Source organism: Chiloscyllium punctatum, chromosome 49 (genome assembly GCF_047496795.1).
Source record: "Chiloscyllium punctatum isolate Juve2018m chromosome 49, sChiPun1.3, whole genome shotgun sequence".
In the NCBI taxonomy this organism is placed as follows: domain Eukaryota; kingdom Metazoa; phylum Chordata; class Chondrichthyes; order Orectolobiformes; family Hemiscylliidae; genus Chiloscyllium; species Chiloscyllium punctatum.
Genome location: NC_092787.1, coordinates 15405421 through 15429681, shown reverse-complemented (window position 1 = coordinate 15429681; position 24261 = coordinate 15405421). Strand labels below are relative to the sequence as shown.

Below are 24261 nucleotides of genomic sequence, written 5' to 3'. Positions count from 1 at the left end.
GATGTAGTCATACACATCACAAAGAAAGATAGTTTTGATTGTTGGAGTCCAATCATTCCAGGACATTGCTGCAGATTTCCTCAGGATAACGTCCTGTGCTTGATCATCTTCAGCTACTCAATCAATTACCTTTTCTCCACCTTAGCAACAAATTGTACTGATAATTGCACAATGTTCAGGTCAATTCATGATTCCTCAGGTGTTGAACTACCTCCAACATAAGAGAATCAAACCATTTTCCCTTTGATCAATGATATTACTATTGTTGAATACCCCACTATAATATCCTAGTGGTTACCACTGACCAGTAACGTGGTTGGACCAGCAATTTAAATACTGTGCCTTCAAAGTAGGTCATAAGCTGAGAGTTCTGCGATGTATAACTCACCTCCTGACTCTGGAAAGCCCTTCCACCACTTAAAAGGAACAAGTCAGAGGTCTTCGGAATTTTCCTCACTTCCTTGAATGGATACAGCTCCAACAACACTAAAGAAAGGAGATTCCATCCAGGACAAAGCAGCCAGCCTCATTGGCTTTCCATCCAACACTTTCAGCATTCAGTCCACCACAGATTCATGGTAGCGGCTTACCAAGGATACATCACTGCCTTTCAAACCCACAACCTTTACCACCAGAAGGACATGGGTGACAGATGCATGGGAGCACAACCACCTGGAAACTACCCCATGACCAACACCTTATCCTGACTTGGAACTATATCACTATTCACTATTTCTTCATGGTTGCTGGTCAAAACCCTGAAATTTCCATCCTAACAGTGTATGTGTACTGCAGCATTTCCAGAAGATGGCTGGAACTGACTTCTGCCACCTTTAAGGGCATGGTTCATTAATTTCTGGCCAAGGATGTGAACACTACAGACATGAATAAGAGAGCACTTTTTTTTTGATGGACAGCTGTTAAAATTTAACTTTTGATTTTGTATAGGCATTACAAGTATTATGTCCTTCCAGACCAAAAATATATATTCGTATAGCATGTGGAAAGATCGAGAAGGCAGTACCTGGTAAGCTATGCTGAGGAAAACTACTGATTTTCCCAAAAGGGAGAATTGGTGTTTTGATCATACTAATTGTCAGGATAAAATTTAATTATTGTTTGAAAAACATTAAGTTTGATAAAACTAAAAACATTTTAGTTTATGATATTATTGTTCAAAAATATTCTTTTCACTTTCAGTTATATAGTCCACATCTAATGTGTCTAGTTATCTGAATATTTAAATCACTTCTAAGAATAATTCGGGTGAACAGCAGTATTTCTATTTTACAAAAGTTATTTCAGCTTTTAAGATTTGGTGGTGGAAAAATATCTGGCCAAAATTAAAGTTATCAATTGGTGGTTTACATCAGAAAAACAATTAATAAGAAAATAAAATTGCGAATAGAACAACATTGATGTAAAACATACTGTGGCATAAATGTCATCTGTGTGAGATATTAAAATTGTGAAATATCCAGAAGTTCTGTAACATACTAATTTCAGAACAAGTTGCTATGATATACGGAAAAATGTTTCAAATTTGGAACCATAAGAGCTGTGTAGGGAAGTGATTTATTTCATAATATTTATTGATGCATAAATATTTATGTCTTCGTAATTGTGTTCCACTCTGCTGTTGGGACTGAGCGTTTTGGCAAGATGGGAGTAAAATTGTACTATAAAACAAAAAGATAAAGGAGCTAAAGGAAATCAATGAACCATAGTGAAAAAAAAGGAAGGGAGAAACTGAAATGGAAACCAATATAAAACACCTGGGAAAAATAATCTATGATAAATGAAGACGTATAAAAATGGGAAATTTAATGGAAAATACTTAGCTCGTGCAGAGAGAGAGAGAGAGAGTTAACATTTTTGGTTAATGGCATTTTAGTCAGATGCTGCTCAACCTGCTGATTATTTTTGTCATTGTTTGTTCTTATTTGGATTTCCAGCACCTGCGATATTTTGCTTTATATGTAAAGGCACTTTAGTTTTATATTCTCTCTCGGCACTTTCCTGTGCTGTTGTGAATTGAGGTAATGGCGTAACGTAGTAATGCTAATTGAACTAAAGTAGACTGTATCCTAAGTGGGACATTGATGAGCTTACTTGTGAAACAGTGAACTCACCAGTATACAAGCATTTCATCACACCAGAATCTGTGCTTGTTACTCTTTAAGACATATGGTGATATGCATAGAGGAGACAATGACAATATGGGTATGGAATTGGTTCAGTAATCAGAAGCAGGGTAAATGTTTTTCACTCTGGAAACTTCCCAAGAGTCAATTTTGGTTCCACTACTCTTCAGTGCTTATATTAAAAAAATCAGAATCTGGATGTATGAAGCAGTAATATACAATTCATAGAAAATACAATGTAATAGTTTGTGATCAAGGTACTTGTCGACTTCCATTTAGTGAATTATGCATTAGAATGCCAGATGAAGTTCATTGTGGAAAAGTATGAAGTGATTTTTGTTTGGAAGAATAATATTAAATGGAAGTATGATATAAATTGTATGATGGTAATTGTATGATTTTTAGATGTGCATTGATACTTTGGTGTCCATATCCACAGATTGTTGATAAAGATTGTTTAAAAAAAAATCTGGGTTACTGGTGTTATGGACAGGAGTGAGGAGAACCGGAATTCTAGTTTGTTGCCTCGTTTTTCAAAGAACCAGTACTGGCAGGATGGATCAAATGCCCTCTTCCCACGCTGTAGATTGCAATGATTCTAAGATTATCTCAAACTTAATAAATAAATTAAGTGGTAACTTGTATCCTACTTTTAACGGGCAACTTCCACTTCAAGATTGCAATGCAGATAATGTGAATGAATCTCAAACCATAGTTAATAGGAAAGAAATCCCATTAGTACAGTGTAGTAAGAGGATGGTTTTGTATCTTTCTGGGGTCGGTGAATGAAACACTTATATTTTGCTTTCACCGAATGAAAAATAACAGTGACTGTTACCTTGTTTCCAGGCTAACAGCTTTTGTACTGAGGGTGTTTGCACAAGTTAATGACTACCTAACATTGGATGAACAATCAATGTGCAGTACAATCACATGGCTCATCTCTAATTGTCAGAACTCTGATGGATCATTTCGAGAGCTTTCCAATTACGTGCCTGTACGATTTCAGGTTAGTTTATGGATCTTGAGGCTGTTTTTGAACTATTTGAAGTTGAAATTATTTGGAATTTTAAATATTCTAAAGGGAACAATAGAATCATTGAAGTATTTAACTTTGAAATCAATGTTGCAGCTGTTAAAGTCCTAAACTTATGGAAATATTTTGTCTGACACTCATTAAGATAAATACAAGAATCCCAAACTTCAGACAAACAATTCCCACAATTTATATTTTGGAAGACTAAGGTACTGATTGTAAGTACACTCTGATTAGCCGACCCACCCTCCCATTCTGGCACTTTCCCCTGCCACCACAGGAACTGTAAAACCTGTGCCCACACCTCCTCCCTCACCTCTATCCAAGACCCTAAAGGAGCCTTCCACATCCATCAAAGTTTTACCTGCACATCCACTAATATCATTTATTGTATCCGTTGCTCCCGATGCGGTCTCCTCTACATTGGGGAGACTGGGCGCCTCCTAGCAGAGCGCTTTAGGGAGCATCTCCGAGAAACCCGCACCAATCAACCAAACCGCCCCGTGGCCCAAAATTTCAACTCCCCCTCCCACTCTGCCGCGGACATGGAGGTCCTGGGCCTCCTTCACTGCCGCTCCCTCACCACCAGACGCCTGGAGGAAGAACGCCTCATCTTCCGCCTCGGAACACTTCAACCCCAGGGCATCAATGTGGACTTCAACAGCTTCCTCATTTCCCCTTCCTAGTTTCAAACTTTCAGTTCAGCACTGTCTCCTTGACTTGTCCGGACTTGTCCGACCTGCCTAGCTCCTTTTCCACCTATCCACTCCACCCTCTCCTCCTTGACCTATCACCTTCATCTCCTCCCCCACTCACCCATTGCACTCTATGCTACTCTCTCCCCACCCCCACCCTCCTCTAGCTTATCTCTCCACGCTTCAGGCTCACTGCCTTTATTCCTGATGAAGGGCTTTTGCCCGAAACGTCGATTTTGCTGCTCGTTGGATGCTGCCTGAACTGCTGTGCTCTTCCAGCACCACTAATCCCGCATTTCCCATGACTAACACAACTAGCCTACACATTCCTAGACACTACTGGACAATTTAGCATGGCCAATCCACCTAACCTGCACGTCTTTGGACTGTGGGAGAAAACTTGAGCATCTGGCAGAGACCCACACAGAACATGCAAATTCCACTTGCGTTGGAATCAAACCCAGGTCCCTGGCACTGAGGCAGTAGTGCTAACCACTGAGCCACTTCTGTTCCTGTATTCATTTTGTTTTCAGGGAATAGATCCCTGCATATAAATATAATTCTCTTGTAGCAAGTGTAAATGAGCCACATTACATGCTTGACTTAAATTGGTTGTTCGTGCCCTAGTAGCATATTCAAGGTTCTTGAGTAAGTCATGCTCAATTGCTGAATCACATCTAGGAGTAGGCATTTTGTTTTGGGTTATACAAGTGTGGATGAAAACAGTCTGTATTGTGCCACTTATGATCAACTAAAGTTTAGACATTTTTGGAATGTTGTGTGCAATTCTGGTCTCCCTCCTATAGGAAGGATGTTATGAAACTTGAAAGGGTTCAGAAAAGATTTACAAAGATGCTGACAGGGTTGGAGGGTTTGACCTTTGGGAGAGGTTACATAGGCTGGGGCTATTTTGCCTGGAGCATCGGAGGCTGGGGGGTGACCTTATAGAGTGGGTGGGTTTCCTCCGGGTGCTCCGGTTTCCTCCCACAGTCCAAAGATGTGCAGGTCAGGTGAATTGACCATGCTAAATTGCCTGTAGTGTTAGGTAAGGGGTAAATGTAGGGGTATGGGTGGGTTGCGCTTCGGTGGGTCGGTGTGGACTTGTTGGGCCGAAGGGCCTGTTTCCACACTGTAAGTAATCTGTAACCCATCCGACCCATAACCTTACCCAATTATCCTATATTTATCCCTGACTCACACACCTAACCTACACATCCTTCAACACTATGGGCAATTTCCCATGACCAATCCACCTAACCTGTGGGAGGACACCATGGCACCCAGAGGCAACCCACGCAGACACAGGGGAATGTGCAGACTCCACACGGACAGTCACCCGAGGCTGGAATTGAACCTGGGTCCCAGGTGCTGTGAGGTAGCAGTGCTAACCACTGAGCCACCATGAGGGGCATAGACAAAGTCTTTTCCCTGGGTTGGGGGAGTCTAGAACTAGAGAGCATAGGTTTAGAGTGAGGGGGAAAGATTTCCAAGGGACCTAAGGGATAAATTCTTCATGCAAAAGGTGGTGCGTGTGTGGAATGAGCTGCCAGAGAAAGTGGTGGAAGCTGGTACAATTACAACATTTAAAAAGGCATCTGAATAGGTATATAAATAGGAAAGGTTTAGAGAGATATGGGCCAAGTGGTGGCAAATGGGATTAGATGAGGTTAGGAATGTGGTCGGCATGAACTAGTTGAACCAAAGGGTCTGTTTCCATGCTGCACATCTCTATGACTCTAAATATCCGTGCATTTAGTCTGACGCTTACAAGACAAAAAGCTTCAGCAATATGTCTATCTTTATAACAGTATCTAAAAGTATTGTTCTACCAAATGTGAGAAATGCAATATTCAATGTACTGTACTTTGCAATTAGATGACTGCAGATTTAATTTTATAATAGTTGGCCAAAGGGATAGAGGCAAGAAAATCCCACCCTAGTAAAACTCAAGCATCCTTATGAAAAATCATGAATTTTGACTTCATTTGCTATTTCTGGAGATGATAATTGGGTTTGAGTCTATTGATGTTGTACTCAGGCTTAATAACAACGTAGTTTTCAGGCTGTGATTTTATTTTTTAAAGAGACCCTATGTAACTTCAGAAATATATTTCTGTTACACTTGCTGTATTGTGGATATGTGTGAAATGAAAATAAGATGAGACTTGACTCTTATCCACAGTTCTGTTAATATTGTATGCACTCATATAAAAATTACATCTTTGGAAGCCATGAAGGGCTGATAATGTTCCTGGAATTTCAGCAAGATTCAACACTTACTTGAGGAGATGGGGTAACATGGAAGAGAAAAATGACCCCAAAATAAACTGATTTTAAAAATCTACTGATAAACAATAATTACATTTTAGTCCATTAAAAATAATTATATCTAAGAGCAGCAGAAATTACTCTGACCACCTGAAGGATTGAAACTGCATTTAATTGACGAATGCAATTTATTAGTGAAGAGTCATATTCTTAAGGGCAATTGGGGATGAGCAGAAAATGTTCACCTGCCAGTAGCATTTAATCCTGGACATTCTGTTTTAAAGAGCCAGGGCACAGAGGAAAAAAATAGCCTAAATAGTTCTACTGAAAACAGTTGGAAGGTTATCCTAACAAGCATAGACATATTGTGGTAATATTATTAGGCAAATATTAACACTTTTAATTTGTTTCATGCAGGTTAAATAACTTTCTACATTTTATTACAGGTTATACAGGATGAAACTAAGGAAAGAACTATGTATTTGACAGCATTTACAAGTATTGCCATTCAAAAGGCTTTTTACACATGTGGAACTGAGGTGAGCAAAGAAATGAATGAAATGATGCCTGCATAATGTACTATTTGATTCACTTGATTTGCATGATAATTAATTCCAAGATATTATTGTGCATTATTCAATGAATTAATGTACATAACAGTGCAATTTTGATTGTATTTCACAGCACATTGGTATCAGCCCGGGTTTCATTTTTAGCAGTGAAACAATAGTGTTCGCAGTTGACTGTGAAGAAAGCTGCCCACAAAAATCTAATGATTTCTGTGGTATTGATTTCATTGACATTAATCTGAATCTGGCACCAAGTCAAGGGGGTCTCCAGGTGTCCAAATGCAGTGATGTCAAAGAGGGTAAGCTCAGAATGGAACAATTAGACATTTCAAATGATAAAGTTAATTTACCATGACAATACTTGTCATGGCTTACAACTCCATTTGAGCATCAGTAATATGTTATTAATGAGTCATTTTCAAGGGTTTTTTTCCAGTGATATGACAATGTAAAAGTTCATCAGTTCAGTGATGTCTAAAGATATGTTATATGAAAGGATTTCAGTAGAGCAGTCTGAAAAGGAGCACTGGTAGCAACATTTGGATTTCTACATTTAACTGCATGCACTTGGACTTCGGCAGTTCTGTCGATAGAGAAGTAATGTTTCACTATCGTAACTACTGAAAATCCTGGCCAACATCTCAGGTTGATAATCTACATCTCCACGGATTATTCCTAATGTTGAGCAGGTGCTACCTTTATGACAACTTTTCTTAATGTCTGCATTTAGCCACCAAGTAAGACAGAGTCGTAAAGTGTGGCACTGAAAAAGCACAGCAGGTCAGGCAGCATCTGAGGAGCAGGAGAGTCGATGATTTGGGTATCAGCTCTTCATCAGTAAAGTGACGATCCTGATGAAGGGCTTATGCCTGAAACATTGACTCTCCTGCTCCTTGGATGCTGCCTGATCACAGCCACACTTTTCGATCTGATTCTCCTCACTTTCACCAAGAAAGACAATACAATGGAAGACATTAAAAAAGTAAATACATTAGGCTAAGTGAGTCAAGGTACTAGAAAAATAAAATCTGTTGACTAAATAACCAGTTTTTTTTCCTTTTTTATATTCTTAAAAATATCATCTGATTTATTTTAGGCAGCTAGCAAATCAATACTTAAAGCAGATGAGTATTTGTCATACCATTTGGAGAATGTGAAAAGTACACTTGTTTTAGCAATAACTGCTTATGCACTGGCATTGAGAAATCAAAATTCCCGCTTCGCTTATCGAGCCTTGGAAAAACTGAGGAACGAGGCCTCCGTAAAAGGTAATGTGTCTGTCAAAGAATTCAGCAAGAACGCAAACCGTTTGCCTAGTAATTAAAGAAGAACTAAATTGTTTACAAAATTGAAAACCAAGTAGGGGTTAAGGGCAGAACACAGAATTTCAAGAGGACTTTAAGTTTCAAAGGTTGGTATTGGGCTTCCTGTTATTCACAAACTTTATTAATAATTTGGACTTGGGAATTGAAAGTACAATGACTAAATTTGTGGATAACACATTGTGGGCTTGTCATCAATAAAAAGGAAACTTGTAATAAAATAAGATGTCATCAATAAACTTGCAGAATGCAAACTTAATGGCATATTAATTTCAAAGTAGATGACTGTGAGGTGATGCATTTTAGTTGAAAAAGTAAAGAATCCCCCTTCTGCCTGGATAGTATTGGTCGAAATGGAATAGAGGAGCAAAGAGAATCTGGGATACAGATAAAAATGGAAAGACAGAAATCAACAAACCTATAAAGCAAAGCAAACTAGTGGTGATATTCACTTCTAGATGCTGGAATCAAAAGCAAGGAGATCAAGTAAACTTTGTTGAGACAACATGTGGAGAACTGCTGCATATACTTGAGTAAAGATTGATCTCATGTAAAAATCTATTCTTGGCTAAGAAAATCTGGAATTTTCCATATATCTGGTATACAAGTTAACCCTGGTTCTTCACACAATTCACACTAATGTTAGGCTATGGATTCCTTAAATTCTTTATCGAATGAGCGCTGTAATTAGTATTCACTTTTTGAATGGCCGTCCCGCTCCGCTCTGGGACTCCAGTCTGCCGGCCGTCCTGCTCCGCTCCGGGACTCCAGTCTGCCAGCCCTCCCGCTCCGCTCCGGGATTCCAGTCTACCAGCCCTCCCACTCCGCTCCGGGACTCCAGTCTGCCAGCCCTCCCGCTCCGCTCCGGGACTCCAGTCTGCCAGCCCTCCCGCTCCGCTCCGGGACTCCAGTCTGCCAGCCGTCCTGCTCCGCTCCGGGACTCCAGCCATAGAGTCATAGAGATGTACAACATGGAAACAGACCCTTCAGTCCACTTGTCCATGCTGACCAGATATCCCAACCCAATCTAGTCCCACCTGCCAGCACCTGGCCTATATCCCTCCAAACCCTTCCTATTCATAAAACCTTTCAGAAGCCTTTTAAATGTTGCAATTGTACCAGCCTCCACCACTTCCTCTGGCAGCTTTTTCCATACAGAAACCACCCTCTGAGTGAAAACGTTGCCTCTTAGGTCTCTTTTATATCCTTCCCTGCTCACCCTAAACCTATGCCCTCTAGTTCTGGACTCCCCGACCCCAGGGAAAAGACTTTGTCTATTTATCCTATCCATGCCCCTCATGATTTTATAAACCTCTATAAGGTCCCCCCTCAGCCTCCAACGCTTCAGGGAAAACAGCCCCAGTCTATTCAACCTCTCCCTATAGCTCAAGTCCTCCAACCCTGGCAACATCCTTATAAATCTTTTCTGAACCCTTTCAAGTTTCACAGCATCTTTCCAATAGGAATGAGACCAGAATTGCATGCAATATTCCAACCATGGCCTAACCAATGTCCTGTATAGCCGCAACATGACCTCCCAACTTCTGTACTCAATACTCTGACCAATAAAGGAAAACATACCAAACGCCTTCTTCACTATCCTATCTACCTGCGACTCCACTTTCAAGGAGCTATGAACCAAGGTCCAAGGTCTCTTTGTTCAGCAACACTCCCTAGGACCTTACCATTAAGTGTATAAGTCCTGCTAAAATTTGCTTTCCCAAAATGCAGCACCTCGCATTTAGCTGAATTAAACTCCATCTGCCACTTCTCAGCCCATTGGCCTATCTGGTCAAGATCCTGTTGTAATCTGAGGTAACCCTCTTCGTTGTCCACTACACCTCCAATTTTGGTGTCATCTGCAAATTTACTAACAGTACCTCTTATGCTCGCATCCAAATCATTTATGTAAATGACAAAAAGTAGAGGGCCCAGCACCGATCCTTGTGACACTCCACTGGTCACAGACCTCCAGTCTGAAAAACAACCCTCCACCACCACCCTCTGTCTTCTACCTTTGAGCCAGTTCTATATCCAAATGGCTAGTTCTCCCTGTATTCCATGAGATCTAACCTTGCTAATCAGTCTCCCATGAGGAACCTTGTCGAACGCCTTACTGAAGTCCATATAGATCACATCTACCACTCTGCCCTCATCAGTCATCTTTTTTATTTCTTCAAAAAACTCAATCAAGTTTGAGAGACAGGATTTCCCACACACAAAGCCATGTTGACTATCCCGAATCAGCCCTTGCCTTTCCAAATACATCCTGTCCCTCAGGATTCCCTCCAACAACTTGCCCACCATCGATGTCAGGCTCACTGGTCTATAGTTCACTGGCTTGTCTTTACCACCCTTCTTAAACAGTGGCACCATGTTTGCCAACCTCCAGTCTTCCAACACCTCACCTATGACTATTGATGATACAAATATCTCAGCAAGAGGCCCAGCAATCACTTCTCTGGCTTCCTACAAAGTTCTAGGGTACACCTGATCAGGACCTGGGGATTTATCCACCTTAACCCGTTTCAAGACATCCAGCACTTCCTCCTCTGTAATCTGGACATTTTACAAGATGTCACCATCTATTTCTCTACAGTCTATATCTTCCATATCCTTTTCCACAGTAATTACTGATGCAAAATACTCATTTATTATCTCCCCCATTTTCTGGGACTCCTCACAAAGGCTGCCTTGCTGATCTTTGAGGGGCCCTATTCTCTCCCTAATGTCCTTTTGTCCTTAATGTATTTGTAAAAACCTTGTGGATTCTCCTTAATTCTATTTGCCAAAGCTATCTCATGTCCCCTTTTTGCCCTCCTGATTTATCTCTTAAGTATACTCCTACTTTCTTAATACTCTTCTAAGGATTCACTCGATCTATCCTGTCTATGCCTTACATATGCTTTCTTCTTTTTCCTAACCAAACCCTCAATTTCTTTAGTCATCCAGCATTCCCTAAACCTACCAGCCTTCTCTTTCCCCCTGACAAGAACATACTTTTTCTGGATTCTTGTTATCTCGTTTCTGAAGGCTTCCCATTTTCCAGCCGTCCCTTTACCTGCGAACATTTGCCTCCAATCAGCTTTCAAAAGTTTTTGGCTAATACCGTCAAAATTCTCCAATTTAGAACTTCAACTTTTGGACCTGGTCTATCCTTTTCCATCACTATTTTAAATCTAATAGAATTATGGTCGCTGGCCCCAAAGTGTTCCCCCACTGACACCTCAGTCACCTGCCCTGCCTTATTTCCCAAGAGTAGGTCAGGTTTTGCACCTTTAATTTGATAGCAATATTTAAATAATTGGTAATTAATTATACAAGTAAAATAGCTATTTCCTTTCCAACAGGAAAAAAAGGTTTTGAAGATATATTTGTTTAAAATATATTCTTGAATGTGACAATTATGCACTTAGTAATTGCTTGGTATTACAACAATTAAATGTTGCTAAAAGACAACAAAATGAGTCCAAGAAATTCATCTTGAACTCATCAGGGCAAGGATGCAAGAAACAAACTTGGAGAAAAGGGTACCAATTTATACAGCAAAAGTGATGCTAATTGATTGGGACATCATTGGCATAGATACACAGCAAGAACAGTTAACTGTCATTATTAATTCCAGACCAGGCAAATAAATTCTGATTTTTATGGATATTGCCATGGAAATGTCGCTGAGCTTGACAGCCCACATGATCTTTTTCATGACAAAGGTGCAATGTACATATAATTCCTTTTGTCTACATAAAACAGAGTCCTGTGTTTTTATATATGTAGCTTCTAGCATGCACAAACACATCACACTGCAAGCCAACTAATTATCTTCAGTTGCTTTCCAGTGTAACTCAGCATAGTTCAGATTATTTAATAAAGTGAAGTCCAGTAGCAGAATCACACCTGATGTGATACATGGTGTTCAGAGACTTACACAGGACTGTCTGGTTGAGCACAATTACCATTAGAACATAAGATACATGAGCAGAATTAAGCCACTTGGCTAATTGAGTTTGCTCCACCATTAGATCATGGCTGATAGGTTTCTCAATCCCATTCTTTAAATCAAGCAGAAGAAAAAAGCCTTCTGGGGGCCCAGGTTTAAGTACCACCTATCTCAGAGTTGTGATAGCATCTGAACAGGTTGACGATAAAAAATATAATAATGCCCTGAATGTGTAAACTGTAAATCCACTTTCTTCCTAGAAACAATTGTATGGTGTTCCATGTCCAGTTTTGTTTGGACATTTTTCATAGATGGCCTGTTTGATAGTATGAGTATTTCACTTGAGACTACACCTGTGCTGATAAAGTGGTTTATACCAGATATATCACATGGAATCACCACTTTATAGTGATAACAGCACATTGTTATCCTCAAAACTGAAACAGAACTCTCAAATTTCTTAACTTTCCTTTTGTTCAGATTATTTAAAGAATCTGAATTTCATTCTAGTTAATCCACTTCATACATTGTGGATATGCATCCACTGTCCAATAGTACAATTCAATGAATTGGCAACTAAAATATTCTTCATTACCGGGTTGAATCTTCTTATAACTAATACAATTACTAGTAATTCCTTCTGGCTGATCAGTATCACAATATTATCCTTCCAAATCTTCTGTGCCATGTGTAACTTTGAAAACATTGTTGCTCAGTTTAGAGCAGTTAATTGCATAATGGTACTTCAAGTCATTGCAACACTTGTTGACTTTTCCTCAGCCATTCTTGGGATTCATGTTTATGTTATCATTCCCTAATTCTTGTCATTTGCTGTAAGTGCCAGAGATATCTCTATCCTCACTTCCTTTATTTCTGTTTCTCCTTCATATTGCTGCTTTTGGTTTATTTTGGATGGTTCTTGTGTTATTGCTGAATTTCTTATTTGAGCCCATGAAGCCTGAATGAACTTTTTCTCAAGGATTTTTAAAATTTGCTCAAAGCATGTGTTTCTAACAATTTAATACCAGGAGTCTCTTCATGTTCAAAATCTTAGCACATTCCAACAATTTAAAGGCAGCTCTGAATTAAGAATCTCCAAATGTAATTTTCTGCAAGCTTGCATATAGTCTGTTAAATTCCATCCTATGTTCCACTGTTGAATAACCATCCTGCTTTGTAAATCTATCAAAATCTGACATTGCGTGCAATTCTGGTCTCCTTCCTATCGGAAAGATGTTGTGAAACTTGAAAGGGTTCAGAAAAGATTTACAAGGATGTTGCCAGGGTTGGCGGATCTGAGCTACAGGGAGAGGCTGAACAGGCTGGGGCTGTTTTCCCTGGAGCGTTGGAGGCTGAGGGGTGACCTTCTAGAGGTTTACAAAATTATGAGGGGCATGGATAGGATAAATATACAAAGTCTTTTCCCTGGGGTCGGGGAATCCAGAACTAGAGGGTATAGGTTTAGGGTGAGAGGGGAAAGATCTAAAAGAGAACGAAGGGGCAACTTTTTCACACAGCGGGTGGTATGTGTATGGAATGAGCTGCCAGAGGATGTGGTGGAGGCTGGTACAATTGCAACATTGAAGAGGCATTTGGATGGGTATATGAATAGGAAGGGTTTAGACGGATATGGGCTGGGTGCTGCAGGTAGGACTAAATTGGGTTGGGATATCTGGTCGGCATGGACGGTTGGACTGAAGGGTCTGTTTCCATGCTGTAGATCTCTATGACTCTATGACTAGGCCTCATATACAGTTAATGCGTTGTCATTTTCATAACATTTGACCATAACTTTTAGTAGATTATTCACATCTTCCTCATAGTCTCCCCGTGTCTGTGTGGGTTTCCTCCGGGTGCTCCGGTTTCCTCCCACAGTCCAAAGATGTGCAGGTTAGGTGAATTGGCCATGCTAAATTGCCCGTAGTGTTAGGTAAAGGGTTAAACGTAGGGGAATGGGTGGGTTGCGCTTCGGCGGGTCGGTGTGGACTTGTTAGGCCGAAGGGCCTGTTTCCACACTGTAAGTAATCTAATTTGAATTTGTGACTCTGCAGATTGATTCTGCTTCTAGTAGGAAGCAAAAATGTGAATACTATACCTTCTTCTTTGGGAAGGACATAACCTATGATTATGTACTTACTTCATCTTCCATTGATCGTAAAGTTTAGCTTCACAAACCAACATTGGGAAGTCATTTCCTGATACTTTGCACTTGGTTTCAATCATTCTTCTTCAGTATAACTCCAGTTCCAATCTCCTGCCTGTAAACTACTGAGTATCCAATCATCACTGTTAAGCAACCAGCCTCTGCTACTAATGTCAATTTAGATCCGAGTCAGTTGGTGAGATAGAAAGATACCTTTCTTAGTGAATAAAGTTTATGAATTGCTCAGTCATATAACTTCTTCTACACCCAATTTCATGCATGTTTCCTATTCATTTGTAATCAGAAAATTAACAGCCACTGCCTCTCTCTTCTAATAAAGATATTAATAAACTTAAAAATGTGTTTATCCAGCCATTAACAGGTCATCACTGGTAGGAAGGGGATTGTAAGAAAGTGAATGACAGACCCCTCTAGGATCACTCCAAAAAACCCAACACGGCTCTACTCTTGGATTCCTCATGTGGTATTGCCCTTACCTAACACTAGCTGAGTCCCTTAAGCTCACTTATGGTCCTCAGTTAATGTCCCAACAGGAGGATTGTCTACAGAGTGATTAAATGCCCACTCCATCGTTCAACTGAGTAGTGGAGGGCTTTAAATTCTGCCCCATAAATGTAATTTGTTAATTATTATAAATTTAGGAATCTACTTGCAGAGCTTCATGTAGACTTGAAGAAGACATCTTGTTGAAACAAGAACGGTAAAATGCTGAAAATACTCAGCAGATCAGCCTGTGCCTGTAGAGAGAAAGTTAATATTTCAGATCAATGTGTTTGATCAGAATTGTGAAAAGTTAGGGATGGAATACATTTTCAGCAAGGGTGAATGAAACCAGGACAAAAATGGGGTCCATGATAGGGTGGAGATGGAATCACAGAAGAGTTAGTCTTACAGGACCTGCAAGAGTGGTGACTGAGTAAGAAAAGAAACAAGGAGAAAATAAAAGAAAAATCAAGAAGTGGAAAAAGAGGAAACAAAATGATTGGCAGAGTTTACAGTTTGACATTATTGAACATACCTAATAATTGCCTTGTCTTGGCATTAACACAGAGGTACTTTTTTCTCCCCCATTTTATACTCCTCAAAAGTTGACAGTTTCATTCTCCTCGACCATAATGATGGAAGTAGAAAAATTCATAGTGTTGCTCTGCTGGACCTCTTTTGAGGTTGATCTAACTAACTTAATTGCACCTTAGCTGCAACTTCTTGGTGCTGATGCTGGATGATTGAAATCAAAAGGTGTTCCTGTTTCTCTTTGGCATTTCTCATTTTGATAAGTATAAAAGAAACCCTCTGCATTCAGTAAAAGAAAAGATACTTGAAAATACAAAGTTGGGAATGATTAGAAAACATTTAAAGATGCATAGGAAATCTTTCAAAATTGGCAAAGCTTGAGAAACAGATGATCCATTATTTTTAAGAAATGATGTAAAACTGGGCAAATGTTAGTGTGAAAGAATAACTTGCATAGAAAATGTTAAGTTAGACTAATGTTTGCTATTCAACAGGAAATCCCCCATCACATCGATTCTGGACAGACATTTCCAAAAATTCAGTTTCTTCAGTTGAAGTAACAGCACGAATAGTAGAAACAACATCATATGCTCTTCTGACCGTATTACATTCCACTGATAAAAGATATGGAAATCCCATTGTTAAATGGCTCACAGAACAACAGCGTTACGGTGGAGGATTTCATTCAACTCAGGTAATGCACTTATGTTTGCAATATCTTTTACAGAAATATGGCCTAACATTATGGTTATATGATCTGTGTAAGACTTAAAGAAAAGCAATACCATTAGAACTCTAATTCAGTAGTCGCAATCAATTATGCTTAAATTAATTGACTTTTGGTTTTATTAACACAGTAAATGTATTGATTTTAAATGTTCACACATGATATCACTCACAGCGAGTCAAAAATATACTTTTCTGCATTTATCCTTTGATTTGAGGATGACATCTATGTAGAGTTGAAGATTTCTGCCACAGGTTTTCTTGTGTCTGAACATGTCAAGAGTGCAGGTTTTTGGCAAATGAAGCTGGACATTCCAGGCAGTAGTGAAATCTAGAGTGCAGAATTTTCTCATTTTCTTTCCCTCTCTGCCATCACTTTTAGGGGTGACTTGATAGAGATGAACAAGATGATTAGGGGTTTAGATAGGGTTGACCATGAGAACCTTTTTCCACGTATGGAGTCAGCTATTACGAGGGGGCATAGCTTTAAATTAAGGGGTGGTAGGTATTGGACAGATGTTAGGGGTAGATTCTTTACTCAGCGAGTCGTGAGTTCATGGAATGCCCTGCCAGTAGCAGTGGTGGACACTCCCTCTTTATGGTCATTTAAGCGGGCATTGGATAGGCATATGGAGGATAGTGGGCTAGTGTAGGTTAGGTGGGCTTGGATCGGCGCAACATTGAGGGCCAAAGGGCCTGTACTGCACTGTATTTTTCTATGTTCTATGTTCACTCTGCCTCATCATTGGAACTCAAAATGTGAGCCAGATTGAGGGACAAGTTGCCATTCTGAACGATTGGTAACAAAATCCTCACAGTCATTAATGTCATAGAGTCATAGAGGTGTACAGCATTGAAACAAACCCTTCGGTCCAACCCCTCCATGCCGACCAGATATCCCAACCCAATCTAGTCCCACCTGCCAGCACCCGGCCCGTATCCCTCCAAACCCTTCCTATTCATATACCCATTCAGATGCCTCTTAAATGTTGCAATTGTACCAGCCTCCACCACATCTTCTGGCAGCTCATTCCATACACGTACCGGCCTCTGTGTGAAAAAGTTGCCCCTTCGTTCTCTTTTAGATCTTTCCCCTCTCACCCTAAACCTATGTCCTCTAGTTCTGGACTCCCCGACCCCAGGGAAAAGACTTTGTATATTTACCCTATCCATGCCCCTCATAATTTTGTAAATCTCTAGAAGGTCACCCCTCAGCCTCCGACACTCCAGGGAAAACAGTCCCAGCCTGTTCAGCCTCTCCCTCTAGCTCAAATCCTCCAACCCTGGCAACATCCTTGTAAATCTTTTCTGAACCCTTTCAAGTTTCACAACATCTTTCTGATAGGAAGGAGACCAGAATTGCACGCAATATTCCAACAGTGGCCTAACCAATGTCCTGTACAGCTGCAACATGACCTCCCAACTTCTGTACTCAATACTCTGACCAATAAAGGAAAGCATACCAAACGCCTTCTTCACTATCCTATCTACCTGTGACTCCACTTTTAAGGAGCTATGAATCTGCACTCCAAGGTCTCTTTGTTCAGCAACACTCCCTAGGACCTTACCATTAAGTGTATAAGTCCTGCTAAGATTTGCTTTCCCAAAAGGTAGCACCTCGCATAGTTCCCTGGCTTGACTTTACCACCCTTCTTAAACAGTGGCATCGCGTTAGCCAACCTCCAGTCTTCCGGCACCTCACCTGTGACTATTGATGATACAAATGTCTCAGCAAGAGACCCAGCAATCACTTCTCTGGCTTCCTACAAAGTTCTAGGGTACACCTGATCAGGTCCTGGGGATTTATCTACCTTTACCTGTTTCAAAACATCCAGCACTTCCTCCTCTGTATCTGGACATTTTGCAAGATGTCACCATCTATTTCTCTACAGTCTATATCTTCCATATCCTTTTCCACAGTAAATACTGATGCACAATAGTCATTTAGTATCACCCCCATTTTCTGTGGCTCCACACAAAGGCCGCCTTGCTGATCTTTGAGGGGCCCTATTCTCTCCCTAGTTACCATTTTGAACTTAATGTATTTGTAAAAACTCTTTGGATTCTCCTTAGTTCTATTTGCCAAAGCTATCTCATGATCCCTTTTTGCCCTCCTGATTTTGCTCTTAAGTATACTCCTACTTCCTTTTGTGCTCTTCTAAGGATTCCCTCAATCTATGCTGTCTATACCTTACATATGCTTCCTTCTTTTTCTTAACCAAACCCTCAATTTCTTTAGTCATCCAGCATTCCCTATACCTACCAGCCTTTCTTTTCACCCTGACAGGAATGTACTTTCTCTAGATTCTCATTATCTCATTATCCCATTTTCCAGCCGTCCCTTTGCCTGTGGACATCTGCCCCCAATTAGCTTTCAAAAGTTCTTACCTAATATCATCAAAATTGGCCTTTCTCCAATTTAGAACTTCAGCTTTTAGATCTGGTCTATCTTTTTCCATCATTATTTTAAATCTAATAGAATTATGGTCACTGGCCCCAAAGTGCTCCCCCACTGACACCTCAGTCACCTGCCCTGCCTTATTTCCCAAGAGTAAGTCAAGTTTTGCACCTTCTCTAGTGGATACATCCACATACTGAATCAGAAAATGTCAATATTGTGATTCTTCAAGAAGAGTTCCAGGGTGTCTTTTAAAGTTTTTTTTTCCTTCGTTCTCCCTAAAACATTAACTATCTGAGAGCTAGAAATCCCAGAACTTCACAGGGATTGGACTCGGTGACCATTCCATCAAAGTTATTTTGCCTGAGTACTTGTAGGCCTGACTTAAGTACAACATTGGTGTCTTTTCAATGGTCCTCCAATTGAATAAACAAGATATGCTTACGTGGGTGGTGTAACCAGAGATGATAAGTGATTTCAGAAGCAAATTAGATGGATAGATTGAAGGGAAATAAACTTGCCGACCTAGAGAATAGAACAGGAATTGGGACTAATTCATTTACTCCACAGAGAGCCATCATGGTGTTTGTTGTGATTATAATGAGATCAGCAGGAGAACTTCATAGAATATGAGTTCCCTGATTAGACCAGATTAACGGCCCCAATCAGGGACCCCCACTGACAGATAATAACAGGCAGCTCAGGCATCCTGTTCACTCTGAAAGCTGGCTTTGAGGAAGCTGTACACTTGTAAATAAAGAGTGACTTGGTGACAGGATACTAACCTCTGTGGAGTCATTTCAATGGCAGTGAGAGAAAAGGACAGTTTTGCAGAAATTCCCAGTCATCTTTGAATTGGGGTAAGCATTTCTGGCATCGTGCTGTTACTTGACTCCCTTAATCCTGCCGAAGACTGGGTCTTGTATGTGGAAAGAATGCTTTTTTTCCCAGGGGAAATAACATTGGGGCAGATGAAAAGTAATGAGTAATTCTCTAATAGCTTGTGGACCTGCAGCTTATTTGGTTATTAAGAGCCTAACTTTCCTTGAGGCACAAGATACAAAAACCTTTCAAGAGGTAATGGATTTAGTTAAAGAACATTACAACAACAAGCCTTTCCTAATTCTGAGATGCTATTGGTTTTACTCGGCAACTTGAGAACCAGGGGAATCTGGATTGGAATTTTTGATTAGGTTAAGGTGACTGGCAGAGGAATGTGACTTTGGTTTAACCCTTAATGAGCTCCTGAGAGACTATTTGGTATGTGGGATTAATAATGTAACCATACAAAAGTGTCTAATAGATGAAGTCCAACTGGACTTCAAAAAGAAATACAACTTGCTTTATCATTGGAAAATGCGGCGAGTGGAGTGTATGTATTGCAGGGTATTCCGATGGAAGTGGAGAGCCTTGCCAATCCAACTGAGCTTGGGGAACACCACTTGAGTAAAGGCAATTGCATAGCCTCACTCAGGAGGAATCCTGAACAGAAGGACTCTAGGTCAGCCACAGCAAAAACCGAAAACAAACCCAAATCTCAGCCCAACAGTTAAAATTTTCTTCAGAATCCGGGCTGGCAAGCCATTGTAGTTGCTGCCAGTATGCAAATTTGAGAGCAAAAGAGTCCCACTGGACCTAAGTTGACAAAGAAAGCTCATAGGCAGTATCCAGGAAAGTGCACACCCTTGAAAGCCCATGTATATCTGGTTGGGGACACTTTGTCGCTTAACAACATCCAAATCAGAACCAATCAGAATAAACGTCTGTTTAAATGGTCACCCACTTCTAATGGACATCAGTATGGTGCAGTCGTTTCAGTGATTGCAGAACCAATCTGTAATGATATTTGCTCTGGACTCCAAACCTTAAATTTGTGCAAGACTGAGAATCCATACTGGAGAACCTTTACAGATTCAACTTTGGGGTACATCTTTGATTCATGCCTCTTATGAGAAGCAGCTGCTTCAGTTACCACTGATTGTATTAAAAGGCTAAGACCCAAGCTTGATGGAACAAAATTGTTGAGAAGGATTCACCTTGTTGGCTCAACATTTTTCGATTAGCAAATAGCAGCCTGAGTGAAATCTTAATTACATATCCAGACGTTTTTCATTGAGGTGTAGGGACAATTCGAGGAGCCAAGGCCACCTTGCATGTTGACAAGAAACAATTTCACGATTCTGCAAGGCCTGCCCAGTGCCATTTGCCTTACCTGCAAAAATAGAGGCAGAAATCAAAAAGTTGGTAAGCAAAGTAATCATCAAACCAGTCCAGTTTGTGGAATGGGCAGTATCACTCATACCAATTGTGAAGCCCGGTGGATTGGTTCACTTTTGTGGGGATTTCAAACCAATGGTGAACTGCTTTTCACAACTGGATAAATACCCAATCCCTCACATACAGGATTTGTATGCTAAGCTTGGGGAGCAGGGCTATTCTTCATGAAGCTGGATATGAGCCATGTGCACCTACATTTGCAGTTGGATGAGAATTCCCAGAAATATGATACAGTTAATACCTATGAGAGTTTGTACCAATTACAAGACTGCCACTTGAAATATCGTCAGCATGTGTAATTCTTTAGATCTTGATGGAGAGCATTTTACAAGGTCTACCCCAGGTCGCCATTTATGGCGATGATGTGCTAATAACAGGGAAGACCAATAAAGAACATCTGGAGAACTTGGACATAATTCTTTGATATTTCTCCCAGGCAGGTTTATGCCTTAGAAGGGCAAAATGTGTCCTCCACGCACCCCAGGTGACCTAGGCGAAAGTGAACTGTGCTTTTCCAGCACCACGTTTGATCCCAACTGACCTACTTCAGTTACAGAGTCAACAAGACCAGGTTACACTAGTTGGAAGATAAAGTGAAGGTGATCAAAGGTGCCCCGCTGCCATGTCAGTACCTGAACTTAGGTCTTTCCATGGGCTGGTGAACTATTATGCAAATTCATATGTAACCTGGCCTCTATCTTGCCACCTTTGCATCAATTCATAAAGGGTCAGCTTTGGAAATGATTGCATAGCCAAGACATAGCCTTCAGGGAAGTGAAGAAATGGCTATCATCCTCTAAGGTGTTGGCACATTGTGATCCCAAATAAGACATGGTATTGATGTTCAATGCCTCCCTGTGCAGGACCAGGGTAGTATTAACTCTCTGTGGCCCATTGGAATGTCCAACATTGTATGCATCCAGAACTTTGGCTAATGCAGAGTATAAGTACATCCAGATTGGGAAAGAAGGCTTGAGAATCATATTTGGAGTCAGTAAGTTCCACCAATATGCTTATGGGCATAGATTTGTAGTAATAACAGACACAAAGGCAAGAAGCTGTCTGGTGGCCAGGATTGGATGTAGACATAGCTGCATCAGTGAAGCAGTGCCCAGAATGCCAGCAAGGACAAAAATTACCATCAGCAGCTCTGCCACATTCATGGGAATGGCTGGGTAAATCCTGGACTCAGTTGCACATCGACTGTGCAGGTCCTTTCATGGGTTCTATGTTTTTAATCATTGCAAACACCCACTTAAAATGGCTGGACGTGCATAGAGTTAATTCATCAAACATGGGGACAACAATAGAAAAACTGCTCACATCTCTTGTGATACATGGACTCCCGGAAGTGTTGGTCACAGATAATGGGCTATCTATTACCAGCAGGGAATTTGAGTATTCCCTAAACTTGAATAGCATTCTTTGTATAAGGACATTGATCATCCAATGGTCTGGTAATAAGAGCAGTCCAAATTTTGAAGGCAGGCTTAAACAAACAGCCTCAAGCTTCATGAGATACCAAAGTGTCCTGGTTCCTAATTGATTATAGGACCCCCTCATGCAACTACAGCAATAGCTCCAACAGACAGCTAATGGAGAGAAGACTCTGCACCAGATAAAATACGATCTTCCCAGACCTCAGGGAGGTGGGGGAGTGAAACAGCATTAGGAATACCCATTGTGGACGCACAATTCTACTAAGTGAGACAGACAGTTGACTTTAGGGGATGACATTTGGTGGAGTAACAATGGGACTGTCCCTGCATGGGTAAGAGGCATGGTTGATGCCAGGTCAGGTCCAGTGACGTATAAAGTTTGAGTAGATCTGATGGTTTTGAACAAGCACATGAACCACATGGAAGCTGCAAACTCGCAAGCAGGGTGGAAGCAAAATGTGCCCGGCTTCTCAACTGCCTTTCCACCTGTTCCAGAGCCCGTGGGTTTTCTCCCTCCATCAAGCATTGATGATAACTCAGAATTTAGAGGGACACAGTGGCTGTCACCACCTTGATGCCTTTATTACCTTAGAGGAAAATGAATTTCAAAGTTTGAGAAGATTTGTAGCTCGGGTGCTCATTGTTGTGGTTCTGTTTGCCAAGCCAGGAATTTGTTGCAGCCGTTTCGTCCCCTGTCTAGGTGACATCCTCAGTGCTTGGGAGCCTCCTGTGAAGCGCTTCTGTGATCTTTCTTTCCTCCGGCATTTATAGTGGTTTGTCTCTGCCGCTTTCGGTTGTCAGTTCCAGCTGTCCGCTGCAGTGGTCGGTATATTGGGTCCAGGTCGATGTGCTTATTGATTGAATCTGTGGATGAGTGCCATGCCTCTAGGAATTCCCTGGCTGTTCTCTGTTTGGCTTGTCCTATAACGGTAGTGTTGTCCCAGTCGAATTCATGTTGCTTGTCATCTGCGTTTGTGGCTACTAAGGATAGCTGGTTGTGTCGTTTCATGGCTAGTTGTCTACCAGCTATTCTTAGTAGCCACATACGCAGATGACAAGCAACATGAATTCGACTGGGACAATACTACTATTATAGGACAAGCCAAACAGAGAACAACCAGGGAATTCCTAGAGGCATGGCACTCATCCACAGATTCAAATCAATAAGCACATCGACCTGGACCCAATATACCGACCACTGCAGCGGACAGCTGAAACTGACAACCGGAAGCGGCAGCTTCAAACCACTATAAATGCCGGAGGAAACATCACAGAAGCACTTCACAGGAGGCTCCCAAGCACTGAGGATGTCATCTAGACAGGGGACGAAATGTCTGTAACGGAAAATGAATTTCTTCCGAGATACAGTAAGAGGCAAGCTACTGTGCATTACATGCTGCCCAGGTCAGAAGCAGAGTTGGAAGAACCTGACCTGGTGCCAAAACCCAGGAGGAGCTTCAAAAGAAAAGAACTGGCCTATGACCTCGGACTCAGAGGGGAAGGGACGTAATGATTGTAACAAGGTCAATGAGGTGGACCGCATAGAATGAGTTCCCTGTTGGGGCTGTTAATTTGGTCCAATCAGAGGACCTCAGCTGCCAAAAACAAGAGGCTCTGTACCACAGGGAGTGGAGTGTATTATTTCCCCGTCCAACTCTATTTTGATTTAGTCCCTACCCTCCCCTTCACTGTTTTGCTCACACAGCATTGCCCTTTGATGTGAAGGGCAGTGCTTGTCACTGGCCACTCAGGTGTTTTTCATATCTTCCTGGTGGTGGAAATTGAATAAAGATTCGTACACTTTGTGTCTTTCACTGTGTCTCACACCTGCGCACACACACCATGGGTGCTGGGGAAAAAATAAGCACTACCGCAGTTAGGCGGTAGTGTGGGGGTTAAATTAAGAAAAAAAAAGAAAAAAGAAAAAAAAAACAAGAGGCTCTGTACCACAGGGAGTGGAGTGTATTATTTCCCTGTCCAACTCTATTTTGATTTAGTCCCTACCCTCCCCTTCACTGTTTTGCTCACACAGCATTGCCCTTTGATGTGAAGGGCAGTGCTTGTCACTGGCCACTCGGGTGTTTTCCTATCTTCCTGGTGGTGGAAATTGAATAAAGATTCGTGCACTTTGTGTCTTTCACTGTGTTTTACACCTGCACACACGCAACATGGGTGCTGGGGAAAAATAAGCACTACCGCAGTTTGGTGGTAGTGTGGGGGTTTAAAAAAGATAAAAAGAAAAAAATAACAAAAAAGTATAATCGGGAGT

The 24261-nt window shown here is 41.0% G+C and overlaps 1 protein-coding gene across 1 annotated transcript in view; it reads left to right on the top strand.

Moving 5' to 3' along the window:
• c5 (complement component 5) overlaps positions 1-24261 on the top strand; it is a 128486-nt gene that overhangs the window by 69615 nt on the left and 34610 nt on the right. The window contains exons 25-29 of the mRNA XM_072566111.1: positions 949-1027; positions 2994-3153; positions 6590-6682; positions 7809-7980; positions 15647-15846. Coding sequence (XP_072422212.1) covers positions 949-1027; positions 2994-3153; positions 6590-6682; positions 7809-7980; positions 15647-15846 — 704 coding nt within the window. The remainder of the gene's footprint in view (positions 1-948; positions 1028-2993; positions 3154-6589; positions 6683-7808; positions 7981-15646; positions 15847-24261) is intronic.